This window comes from Pristiophorus japonicus, chromosome 16, assembly GCF_044704955.1.
Source record: "Pristiophorus japonicus isolate sPriJap1 chromosome 16, sPriJap1.hap1, whole genome shotgun sequence".
Classification (NCBI taxonomy): domain Eukaryota; kingdom Metazoa; phylum Chordata; class Chondrichthyes; family Pristiophoridae; genus Pristiophorus; species Pristiophorus japonicus.
Window position 1 is genome coordinate 10,476,682 of NC_091992.1, and position 13,432 is coordinate 10,490,113.

Below are 13,432 nucleotides of genomic sequence, written 5' to 3' on the forward strand. Positions count from 1 at the left end.
TGCCACCACCATCGCCCATCGCCCCCCCCCCTGCTGAAAGAGCATAAACTTGATGTATACTAGGGATTGAACCTGGAAGATTTGTTGTCTGTCTGGCTTCATACCACACCATATAACGCATTTAACTGTCGCAACGCCTAAGGAGCCCTATTTTCAAAGACTTCTTGGTTAACCATGCTGTAAATAAATGTTGTTAAATGACTTGCTGTTGTCACTTTGTTCAAAGTAATACAAACACTTTCTCTTTAGTTTTCGTTATTTTACACAATTCAGTGGCGTGATGCGGTGTATGTAACGTATAAAGTACTGGGACATGGCCCTTGTTCTTTGCAATTCATTTCTTACTCTCAGATGGGATGTTTGCAGAGGCATGTGACCTGGGGTATGTGGATCCATGCCACTCCTGTATTCCCCTAGAATTATGTTTGGCCGAAGTCTAAGCAAAGATTGTCCGCTCTTCTCAGCCAAGAAGTGGGGAGTGCCCTCAGAGAGGATTTAAAGAGAAAAATATTTTAACTGGATGGATATATTTTGGCTGCTATTATCATTTTAGCAAAATACAAAAAAATATTCCAGTTATTTCATTGCCTTTTAGTAAGGAGAATACTCGTGAATTATATTAGCATTTCATACACGTTTATACTTTCAATAAAGTGTATTTCTTGCACTTTAACATGTTCCTTCATTTTGGTAAAAATTACTATGAAATATTACATGAATACCAACCATAGATTCCTTTTCCTGTTCTGCTCCCGGCCCTAATACTCTTGATACCTAGCATTGGCTGTAATCCTAATTAATGCTGCTTTTCATTGTCCAAGTGTCAGTAAAGTGGAAGAATTGAAATATAATGATTGCACCCCTTCTCTTCCCCCCCCCCCCCGCCCCACTAAAGAAAGTCTTTTTGATTTTAGGCTTGACACTCAATGTCAATGTTACATCGTAAGCAGGACATTCTGTATGTTTCAGATGTTACAAATAGAATTTAAGAAATGTAAAGGATTTCAGAACATTTCGACATTGTTTGAGTAAGCTAAAACTGCATCATTTATGGAGGGGAGAGGATGGGAGGGGAGCGTCAACGACCAACTATACCCCCTGTAGTTAAGGTTACAGATGGTTCAGGATGATTTAAACTAATTCTAGATTAATCACTTTCACTCAGAAAATGCAAAGTACTCAGCCAATATTTCCATTTGGCGAAAGGTGGGTTAACTTGTGCAACTATTTTTTTTGCTGTTTTTTGGTGCTAGTGTTTTCATTAAGGCTAGAATTCTTGGAAATTTACTGGAGAAGGACTGAGCTCAAGGCAAATGAGACCTGTAGCAAGAGTGTTTCTGCAGGCGTCATTAACTCAAACTGCATGCAAGGTACTGAATGTCAACAGTCAGTCTGAGATATATTTGTCAGCATACGCTGTTGCCCTGCACTTGAACTGGGTTACTTGTTTCGATTAATCTTTTTTTCCCTTGTGACTCACTTCCGTTGTGATGTTGATCGCCAGCTTTTGATTCTGATACACCAGTTGGTGCTGCCTTGGGACAATGTGTTCCCAGTGACGTTCCCTATATTTGTTTTCTTGGAACTTCTAGGTTTTATGTAATCTGATGTAGCTGGATGGGGGAAGGGTAAAGCTGTGTAAATATTTTTTTAATATATTAATTTAGAGTACAGCCTCCTATCCAGCTACCAGCTACCAGTTGTACTTCATTCGTTTAACCCAGACAAAGTTGAGAAGAAGTTTGCACGAAACTCCCACAATCAGTAGTCATATTTCAAGTGGAGCATTGTTTACAAGAGAGAAACTGAAGTGTTGCTGGCTCCTGCTCGCCAGGTTGATGTTGCATAGCAGCTGCTCGAGATATTTTTAAATGCCGAATATTTTAACAGCCAGATAATGGTTCAGATACACCGAGGGGCTGTAACTCCTGCCTCATGGCCAGTTCTTGTGTGTTTTGACTCCAGGCAGTGTCCACCTCCAGTGTCCCCCCGCACCGAGTCAGCTCCGATTCCCGTCCCTACGCAGATTCGAAACTACCAGCGGATTGAGCAGAACCTGCATGTCTCCTCCAGCCATAACACTAATCCCTATGGGTCACCCAGGTACGTTACTTACTTGTATTCTGTGTACTCTAGCATGTAATGCTAACATGCTTGCACAAATTTTAACTGTAAAGAATATAGCAGCGTTTTCACAATCTCAAAATGTCAGGTCTCGCATTCCAAATTTTCTTACCAGTAGTTTTTAAATTTCTTGGTTGCAACCTAACCTTGTACCAGATTACAGTGCTACATATATGATTCTCAGTGCCATGTCTTACTACGATGCGGGTGGAGCTTAAGCAGAGTAACTGTGTGTGCTTTTTCCACACAATCAGTTCCTATCTGAGCATCTTTAATTTTTTGCTGTGATTTAATACTTGGATAAATTTCATCCCGATAGGTGAGATACTGCAGCTGCTTTCAGTCCCAATTGCAAGACGAGATACAATTGTAGGATTTTCCAAGGCATTTTTAAAAACACCAGGATTTATTACAGTTGATGGGATATTTGCTCAGGAATGAACCGATACTGCATCATAAATGGTACGATTCAGTTGGCAGCAGAACGTCTGAGCTAACAGGATGCTAATATAGCTAAAGATAGATGTCTACATTCATTTGTACCGGAGGATCTGTGTTGTTGCTCATGGTGCCAGTACTGGGAGCAGGAGTTTTAAGCTGACGCACAGGCTAGCATAATGCGGGGACATACAGAGCACTGATTTTGAGATTTTGTTGGTTCTGATAAGTTGAGACTGTGCGGATGCTGAAGACATCTGCTCCTTTTCTGGAGCCTGCAGATCACTGCTATCAACTCCAGATACGTAGAATGGGTGACCGTGGTAACGGGTGGGACATAGCCTGGAATCGGGTCAGAGGAGCTGGCAAGACTTGAAGCCGGAAGGAAGTGAGTGGGAGGCAGAACAGGCGATGTGTAGGGTCATGGGTGGATGCAGGCACAGATGAGCTGTTTTATAGTACACGTTTTGTATATTATTTTGGAACTGTAGTGACTGAAGGTGACTTTGGGTTGTGAGGGGGATGTCCTGAGTGATTTCTGCTTAAGGTTTGGAATCTGTCCATGCTGACTACGTGATTGATGATACGGGTACAGCATCCGGAAACCTCGGGACCGAAGCCATTCGGGTTTTCCCTGATTTTGGAGAAGAAATCCGACGTCCAGAATCCGGAAATCCCTGGGCCGAGTTTGGGTTATTTCCAGATTTCGGAGAAGAAAATACGACGTCCCGAATCCGGAAACCTCGTGGCTGGGCCGCGCTGGTTTGCGTATTTTTTTTGGATTCATGTTTGAAAAAGGTATGTACAGCTTAAAAGTCTGGTTTCGGGAAATATTTCCGGATTCCGAACAGTGACTCTTGCAATCTGCATAATGTCTGGTTTTCGGACAATTCCGGTTTTTAGAACTCCGGATTTTGGATGTTCTACCTGTACTACATGGGTAGACCAGTCAGCACTAGAGGCACTCTCTACAAATCATTACATATATACCTTCTTACAGACACAACTTTTAACAGTACGTTTTTTTTTCATTTTTAAAATTCTTGTATCTTCTCTCTACCTGTCTCCTCGCCTCCCATTTGTGAATTGAAAGGTTTTCCTTCTCCTTTCTTTACATCCACTTTCCTCCCCCCCCCCCCCTCCCCCGCACCCTGACGAGGAAACTGGCTCCCATTAAGTGCACAAGTGTAACCTGGATGAAATGCTCTTGATTTACAATTCTCTTTCCGATCCGCTCTGTTCAGTAGTGTAGCGGTTATGCTACTGGATAAGTAATCCAGAGGCCTGATTTAATATTCCAAGAGTTGAGAGTTCAAATGCTAGCATGGAAGTTTGAGAATTTGAATTTAGTTTAAACAAATCTGGAACTTTAAAAATAAACCTGATATCCATAAAAGTGACCATGAAGCTGTTGGATTGTGGTTAAAATCTCAACTGGCTCACTAATGTTTAGGGAAGGAAACTTGTCGTGCTTACCTGGTCTGGCCTATATGTGACTCCAGTCCTGCACTAACGTGGTTGACTGTTAACTGCCCTCTGAAATGACTTAGCAAGCACCCAATTGTATCAACCCACTTTGTGGTTCTAGAAGACCTACCTCCACCTTCTCAGAGCAACTCAAGATGGGCAATAAATGCCAGTCGAGCCAGCAAAGCCCACATCCCAAGAATGAATACAAAATCAGCTACACTCTATATTTCAGAACATTAGATTTCGATTTGACGAAAGAGAAATAACTATGATCTGCAGTGGCGGTGTCTGAGTGGGGGTGAGGAGGCGATCCCCTTAAGCTTGGGTCTTTGTGCCACAAAAGGTGTACTACTGGATTCAGAGCTACTTGCAGCAGTAGCCCAGTGCAATATCAGAAACTCAGTTTAGATTGCCAAAGGGTCGTTTAGTTTTATTGGGGTACAAATGTATGTCCTGCAGCTTAGAACATGTTTGTGCACCAAAAAGGTTACACTACTAAACTGCTGAAAAAATGGGCTGTTGAAATACTGGAAACGATTCCAGGTGATTTTTCATCAAGAGTTGCATTGCATGAAATGACTAAAAATCCTTTGTGTTCCCGTTGTTTGTATTGAGACAACCTTCGATACGTACTCTGTAGGGCATAAGTTAGGCTCCTTTTAACTGACTGTATGGTTTGTTTAAACTGCAGTAATACCAATAAAAATGTGACTAGCAGGGATTAATTTGTATTTTTGTAGTTTGGTGCAGTCTGCTAATGCTCCCAATTTTACGTGCAATGGAGTGGTTTCTGTCCACCTGTGGGTTCTCCATGTATTGAATTCCCAGTCTCATTCATGCTTTTTAAAGGAGCTGCAAGCAGAGGCTGGCCCACAGTAAGAAAGAAAAGCAATAGATAAGTTATCCTCCCGCAAGGTAAAAGAGGAGCATTGGCAGAGAGTTGGGAGTGTATGACTGGCCACTCATCCTCCTCAGAACATCAATGGTGTCTGCCGCAGGGAGGCCCAGAATAAAGGCAGAAAATGCTTTCTATAAATGAAGAGAGAATTAATCTCAACAAGTCACCATTATGGAAAAATCTCTTACACCTAGCAGCCGTAAACCAAAGAATAGAAACTGACTTAACAGTGGAGCTTGTATGTTATGCCACCTGGAGGCAGGTTTCAAGGGTGGTTGTTTTTTTTACCACGAACCCATAGAACCAGTTACCAATTCACTAAATTGTGTGATATAAATAGAACAAATCATCTGTTAGCTGGTAATTTACTGACAAGGTGATTATAGGGAATGCAGGATGGTGGTAAATATGTGGCATGAGAGGTGGAATAAGAATCCTTTTTTTGATGTCAAGAAGGAGCTAGACAGGTTCTTACCAACAAATGGGATTCAGAGTTACTAGAAATGCACCAAGGGAAAACTTGGATAGATAGACCCAACAGTCTTCTCCTGCCCACTAAGGTTCAATCCACAATCTATGCTAAGTTATCGCTTCTGTGCTGTAATGGCAGAGGGGTTCGGTGCTCCCAGATTATGGTGCAGAAATTTAGCTTGGGGCTCTTTTAATTGCTGTCCAGTATTTCTTGCTGTAAACATTTGCTTCTGCAAACATCAAGGAAGGACTAGATAAGGCTAAGCTGTAATGGAGACGAGCATTTTCTGAGCTCACACATAAAGAACGGCCACCTGGATGAGATATTTGAGGGCTTCGAATATCTGTGGAACAGTATCCCAGGAATAATTGTCACCTTTACAAAAGATGGGAAAAGGAGAGTAGTGGAGCAGATATTAGCTCATCCAAAATTCTGACACCCGTATCCTAACTCTAATTAAGTCCCGTTCACCCATCGTCCCTGTGCTCGCCGACCTACATTGGCTTCTGGTCTGGCAACATCTCGATTTTAAAATTCTCATCCTTGTTTTCAAATGGCTCCATGGCTTTGCCCCTCCCTATCACTGTAACCTCCTCCAGCCCTACAAACCTCCAAGATCTATGCGCTCCTCCAATTCTGGCCTCTTGCGCATCCTGAATTTTAATTGCTCCACCATTGGCGGCCGTGCCTTCAACTGCCTAGGCCCTCAGTTCTGGAATTCCCTCCCTAAACCTCTCTACACCTCTCTCTCCTCCTTTAAGACGCTCCTCAAAACCTACCTCTTTGACCAGGTTTTTGATCACCTACCCTAATATGTGGCTTGGTGTCAAATTTTGTTAACGCTCCTGTGAAGCGCCTTTGGACGTTTTACCAAGTTGTTGCGAACTCATTGTTTGCTTTATGAACTTTTTAGGTCTGGAATGGTGAAGAGATCTAACACAAGCCCAATGGGTTTTGTGAAGCCAACATCTGTGTCACCAGTCGCAGCAGATGCACCACAAAATCCAGGCCGCAGACTCTCCACTGGATCCTCCCGGCCTTACTCTCCTTCACCTCTGGGTATGTATGAGGAACGAATTCAGTGTTGTATTCGACTTTTTTGTTCAGTTGTTTGTGCTACAACTTAAACATAATCACATGAAAGGCAACACTTGTCCTGCATTAGCCTATCATACAATGTACCCTGTAGAGTACATCGTTCCCAGTAAAGAGGGTTTTTTTGACATTGGAACAGGAGTGGGTTACTCAGACCCGCGAGCCTGTTCCACCGTTCATTTAGATCATGACAGATCTGCACCTCAACTTAATTTGCTTCATATCCCTTGATACCTAAATCTGTTGATCTTAGTCTTGAAAATGTTAATTTCAATTGATCCAGCTTTTTGGGGTAGCAAGTTCCAGATTTCCATGACCCGTTGTGTGAAGAAATGCTTCCTGAATTCTCAATCATGACCTCCCTTCACAAATCCATGCTGACTCTCTGATCAACTGATACCTGTTCAAGTGCTTCAATCACTCCGTCTCTGATAGATTCCAGTAATTTCCCCACAGTTGACGTTAATCTGATTAGTCTGTAGTTATCTGACTTCTTTCCTTCCCTACTTAAAATAGTTTCATGATATTTGCAATTTTTCAATCCAAAGGCAGAATTGCTGAACCTAGACATTGGGAAATGATGACTAAAGCATCTACAATTGCAGCACCAATTTATTTTAATACCTTGGGGTGGAAACCATTAGGTCCTGGAGATTTGTCTATCTTAAGTCCCATTATTTTCTCTGTTACCATAAAAAACATGTATTAAATCTACTAAACTCCTTCCCTTGTCTTATTTTTCGGTTCCCTTGTATCGCTGGTATTTTGTCCTTTCCTGTACTGTACTGTGAAAACTGATACAAAGTGCTAATTTAAGAAGTCCACCATTTTCTTATTATCCATTATAGTCTTGCTTGCATCTGTCTTTAATCGACCCACATTTCCTCCTCTTTCTCTCGATGATATTTCTAAAAACTTTTGATGTTGGCTTTCATAAGTCGTCCAGTTCATTGAAATGCTTGATGGAGCAGCAGTAATGTTAAAATGATTTCCTTTTGATATGGTTCAGATGCGATTTATTAACGATGACATGTTTCCGCAGTTGGGACTATCCCTGAACAGCTTAGTCATTGCTGCTGCGGCCTGCCTCAGGGCCACGAGTCAAAATCCAGAACCCCATCAGGTAAGCGTTATGGGAAATGGTAAATCTCACATACCAGTTGTTTTACGGAATGTGCATTACCAAGTAAAAAGGATATTGGAGCAAGTTTCTGTTCCGCTGTGTTGTAAAGTACCTATTTTCAGTTACGAGATTCTATGGATAACCATGACTAGGCTTTTCCACAATTAATGAAATTTCTTCACGAAACAGTTTATTCATTCAGTCGGTTCTAGTGTATTGCTCCAAATGATCCCTGCTATACTCTCTTTCTTTGAGGGATATTGTTTATTACGTAGAGCTCAGCTAACTTCACGCAGACTGGGGGTGGATCTGGTGCCTTTCTGGTCTGTATAGTTGAGCTTATTCACTGGATAAACCCATGCCAATAAGGAAAGTCTAAAATATCTTGAATGTTGCAGAGGTCACTGATTGCATACCTGCTGCAAACGTGGCAGCTGACCAAGTTAGAGAGATCTGTAAAGAAGGACACCAAAGGTTCGGGACTGGCCTGAGTTTGATGCAGGGGCGCTTGAGGGTGGGGGGGGGGGGGGGGGGGAAGATGATTGGCGGTGAGCGGTCAGGAACAGGTCATATTGTTCAATGGGGGTGGGGACTGACTTTGCTGCTCGGTCGTAAGGAGATCTTGTGGAGCAGGCTTCAAGAACGGCCATACTTCCGAGTAGGGAGGTGGGCAGGTATTGGTAATGCTACTCTGGATTAGGGGCTAGGAAGGAATAAGGGACTAGCCATGCTGCTCCAACGACTACAAGCCTGTCTCATCTGTGGCATCTTCTTAGAGGAATGCTCACAATATAAGGTACGCTAGCATAGCGCTTATGTTACTGGACGAGTAATCCAGAGGACGGCACTAATAGTCCAGAGACGTGAGCTCAAATCCCACCGCGGCAGCTGGTGGAATTTAAATTCAGTTAATTAAATAAATCTGGAATCAAAAAGCTATCCTCAGTAATGATATCCATGAAACTATAGGATTGTCATAAAAACCCAACTGGTTCACTAATGTCCTTCATGCGGTCTGGCCTATATGTGACTCCAGACTCTCAGCAATGTGGTTGACTCTCAACTGCCGCCTGAAATGGCCGAGCGGACCACTCAGTTGTCCCAACCCGCTACGGCAAAGTCAGCACTGTCGGAGTACCTTCACCACAAGGACTGCAGCGGTTCAAGATGATGACTCACCAACACCTTCCCAACGGCAGTTCGGGATGTGCAATAAATGCTGGCCTTGCCAGCAGCCCTCACGTCCCGTGAACGAATAAATAAAAAAATACCCTGCTGCTCCAGGCGAGAAGTGCGGAGAGGCTTGAACACAAAATGTAATTGCTTTTAATTTACACGCGATTAGGGATGGGCAATAAATTCCTGCCTTGCTTATGACGCCAACATTCCAAGAATGAATTAAGAAATAAATCAAGGCTTTGAGCAACGTGTGAAGGATCAGATTGATGATAGAAAGAATACAATTTTGGATGTGGGAGAAAACCCAATTCATGTTTTAATTTAATGTAATCTATTTGCTTATAGTCTGATCTCTCATTTCTAAATTGGAGGGAATTACTCAATTTAAAATTAATCTGAAAAAAGGGCAGGCGAGCCGAAATCATGAAATTCAAACTAAAAAACAGATGAAACAAGATGGTGGCGAGAGGACCTGAATTTTCTGAGGTTCTGTGCAAATGTTTACATGCTGGGTACAAAGCCACCCAGTGGCTAGAGTGCCTCATAACAAGCTTAGAAAGTCAAAACTCTGTGGCCCGGATTTTCCGGAAGCCTACGACCGCGTACATGGTATGTACGCAGCTGTAAATGCCCCGCAAGTTCCGGGCTTACACATGCGCAAAAACCCGGAACTTGCGATCTGTCAAGAACCTCCACATGTGCAGAAAATGGTCATCCACTGGCAGAGAGTTGGGCTATTTGCCCAGCGAATGCCCATGAAACCCTTACACCTGGCAAAAGCAAGGCCTTTTTTTTAAACCAGCCTTTGGGTGAGAATAAATATTAAAATACAATGGTTTAAATCATGTCAAAAACCCGTAAAATAAATGTTATTTTTGGCCCCTTAAAAAAAAGTTACATTTATTTTTCAAAAAATAAAATTTTAATTGTAAATGTTTAATTAAATTGTATTTTAATTAATTTTAAACGTGTAATTTTTTAAAATTTGTGTATTTGTGTTGTAAAAATGTATTTTTTGTGTGATTCGTATTAAGCTTATGGGGTGGAATCCCCATACGCATAATAGGAATCCCCTTTCTGATTGGTTGAGTTGGCCCACGTAATCTCAGGGATGCTTGCGAACAGCATACGCGCTAAGATACGTGGGCCTCTCCGCAGTACGCATTGAGGCCCAGGAGCGCGAGTCTCCGTGGATCCGGGACCATCAGGTAGGTGCGTAGTTTTATTGCGGTTCAGAGGCATCCGCCCGCGGGAAGTTCAGGCCCATTATAAATATGACCATCGGGGGGGTAACTTGACGAAGTGTGACAAGAAAACATGACCACAGAAAGGCTAATAATGCAGATAGGAAGTGTGCGCAGACCTTCGATGATTTTTTTTTTAAGGTGTCAGCCATGGCTCATTGGGTAGCACTCTTGCCTCTGAGTCAGAAGGTTGTGGGTTCAAGTCCCACGGCAGAACCTTGAGCACAAAGATTTGAGGGAGCGCTGCACTGTCGGAGGTGCCATCTTTCAGATGAGACGTTAAACCGAAGCTCCATCTGTTCTCTCAGATGGATATAAAAGATCCCATGGCACTACTTTGAAGAACAGGGGAGTTATCTCCTGGTGACCTGGGCAATATTTATCCCTCAGTCAATCTCACTAAAGAAGAAAGACTGCATTTATATAGCGCCTTTCATGACCACCGGACGTCCCAAAATGCTTTATAACCAATGAAGTACTTTTTGAAGTGTAGTCACTGTTGTAATGTAGGAAAACAGATTATCTGGTCATTATCCCATTGCTGTTTGTGGGAGCTTGCTGTGCACAAATTGGCTGCCACTTCCGGTGAAGTGCCTACACTTCAAAAGTACTTCATTGTCTGCAAAGCACTTTGGGGCCTCTGATGGTCGTGAAAGATGCTACATAAATACAAGTCTTTTTTTATAGATTGCTATTTATTTCACGTACATGCTTTCAGCTGCCTCGGCCCCAAGCTCTGGAACTCCCTCCCTAAACCTCTCCGCCTCGCTTTCCTCCTTTAAGACGCTCCTTAAAACCTACCTATTTGGCCAAGCTTTTGGTCATCTCTCCTAATAACTCCTTTTTGTGGCTCAGTATAAAGTTTTTCCTGTGAAGCTCCTTGGAATGTTTTACTACCTTAATGCTGCTATATGAGTGCAGCTTGTACAATATAGAATGTTTTCTTGTACATCCAATATTTGAAAGAAGTGATTTTTTGGGGGGCCATCGATACTTTGGGGGAAAGTAACTTGTTCTATTTGTAACTATCTTAAAGTTGACTAGTCGGTTTATAGAATAATTTGTGGTTATGGCTGAGTAACAAAGAAATGTAATCTCTGGTGTCAGGTCATAGTTTGGGGTTGTGCTGTTAAACTTAAACATAATAGTTAACCGTAGTATTACATTCTCTTTATTAAAAAAAAATTCAGTCTGGCTGTTAGACTGCAGTCAATATCTTCTGAAGTCTTTCACGGGAAATGGGTGTGCTATGAAAATATTTCACAAAGGAAATGGGTGTGTAATGAGAATGTTTCATAAAGAAAGAAATGATGACTTATACGGATTTTTTTTAAATGGTGAAAGTATGTTTCTAACAAATCACTTTCTAAATCATCTATGCAGTTATTGCCATCCAATTTAAAATGAGTCAGTTCAGGATTAAAAGGGAATTATTCTTGAATTTTGAACAGAGAAAGGAAATTTTGCCGAGTAAACCTTTCTAAAGATGATTCTTATTTATATGGAATCTTTTACATCAAAACCAACTCACCAAATGTTTCACAGAATGAATTCCATCTCAAGGTGCAGTGACTGGAAGCTTTGGTATTGGTTGAGGGAGAAATGTTGGTCATGAAACTGGGAGAACTCGCTGCTTTTATTCAGTGCCATGGGTTTTATAAAATCTACCTGAGCCATTAGAACAGGCAGGTGTGCTCTCAGAAGGGTGACATTTCAGATCATACAGCACTGCCTCAACATTGCACTGGAATGTCGGCCTAGATTATGTTCTCCGGCTGCGTGGTATGAAGCTGAAACGAAAAGCCTTCTGATCCAAAGGTAAAATGGTACTGACTGAAATAAACTGACGCTTGAACAACATGACATTTAGATTAATCAAAAATACTATCCTAAATGCGTGACCAAATCAAAAAAGCGATATTTCTGTACGTAGAGGATAAGATTCAAATTAAGAGACTGAGTTTCCCTCACATGAACAAGTGAGTTATAATTGTCATTCACAGCATATGCAAAAAAATATGTAACGCCTTGCAGCTTATGTAACCTGTTACGTGAAAAATTATGCCTTTGTTTATTTATTTTTAAACTTCTGAGCTCCAATTGCTTAGACGGGAGCTGCTTTTCAGTTTAAGGTCCAATGCAATAATTGCCATAAAAATATATTAAGATCCCCCCCCCCAGTAGAATATTCAGACATCCCAACGGTATCTGCTGTCGGCATATTCTGCAAACATTCCCTAACCACCCAAACTAAACAAGCACTTCTTTCCATGTTCACTGGGAGGTTGCGCTTTTTCTTCAAGTGGCAGTGAATAATTAACTATAGTTAACCACACCATATAGCTTTTAGTTGTGTGTATTCTTTTGAGGGGGGTTATGCCCCTCTCGTAGCTAACGAGAGCCTATTCTGTTTGGATCATTTGCACTGAGCACTTTATTTTTGCTGGGGTTTTTTTTAGTGTATAAAGGAATTCTGGAAACTGCCTAGTTATAGTTTGATGGGCATATCACTTTTTTACTGATATTTCTCCTCGGGTGTTGTAATTAAAGGATATATTATGGTCTGCAGCAAGGTAAGCGTGCCCATAGCAAAGTGGATCAGATTCAAAGGAAGGAATGTAGCATTTTATTAGCGTATCAATGGTGATTTGTGTTGATATTTCGTTCCCTAAGACTGAAAACAAAATATTATTGTTTCCAGGTTCACCATCTCCTCAATCACACTTATTGGGTGCCAGACTCCAGAGTGCCCCAACTCTTACTGACATCTACCAGAGCAAACAGAAGCTACGTAAGCAGCACTCGGACCCAGTCTATCCTCCGTCAGCAGGGTATGGATGTAGCCATTCTCCACAGCCTAGCAGACCAGTCAGCCTCGGTACTTCCCCCACAAAGCACATGGGAACATCTCCACGGAGTTCAGATTGGCTGCATAAAACTCCGTTGCCCACCATCATTGGGTCACCAACAAAGGTATGTAAACGTGCAGCGATCACACTTACAGAGAATGAAAATGTTACTCTTTGAATTTATTCTGGAGGTTGGGAAAGGTGCTTTTCACATGAACTTAAGTTTGTCATGTTTGTGCTACCGTAGACCAGTGCTCCTCTCAAGCTACCTAAAACTCAAGCATCTTCCAATCTGCTTGCCTTGGCTGCACAGCAAGGATTAACCGAGAGTCCGCCAATCCAATCCAAAGCCATGCTGGAGGCTCGGGAGTTCTGCACCTATCATTATCCACAAGCAAGTGCTAAGCGTATGGCTTCTGAGGAGAATAAAACTACTTTTGGCAGGTACCATTTGCTTTGTTCTTTGATATGTCTGCAATCCATATTAATCCTTGATTTGGACTGGTTGTATTAACAAAAGAAGTGAAATATGTTTCCTGG

At 42.0% G+C, this 13,432-nt stretch overlaps 1 protein-coding gene across 4 annotated transcripts in view; it reads left to right on the forward strand.

Annotated features, from left to right (window-relative positions):
- The window catches only part of ulk2 (unc-51 like autophagy activating kinase 2), a 110,629-nt gene that overhangs the window by 79,044 nt on the left and 18,153 nt on the right, over positions 1 to 13,432 (forward strand). For all 4 annotated transcript variants that reach the window (XM_070856975.1, XM_070856977.1, XM_070856978.1 and 1 more), the window contains 5 exons: positions 1,966 to 2,103; positions 6,316 to 6,461; positions 7,540 to 7,620; positions 12,745 to 13,016; positions 13,140 to 13,336. In XM_070856975.1, coding sequence (XP_070713076.1) covers positions 1,966 to 2,103; positions 6,316 to 6,461; positions 7,540 to 7,620; positions 12,745 to 13,016; positions 13,140 to 13,336 — 834 coding nt within the window. The remainder of the gene's footprint in view (positions 1 to 1,965; positions 2,104 to 6,315; positions 6,462 to 7,539; positions 7,621 to 12,744; positions 13,017 to 13,139; positions 13,337 to 13,432) is intronic.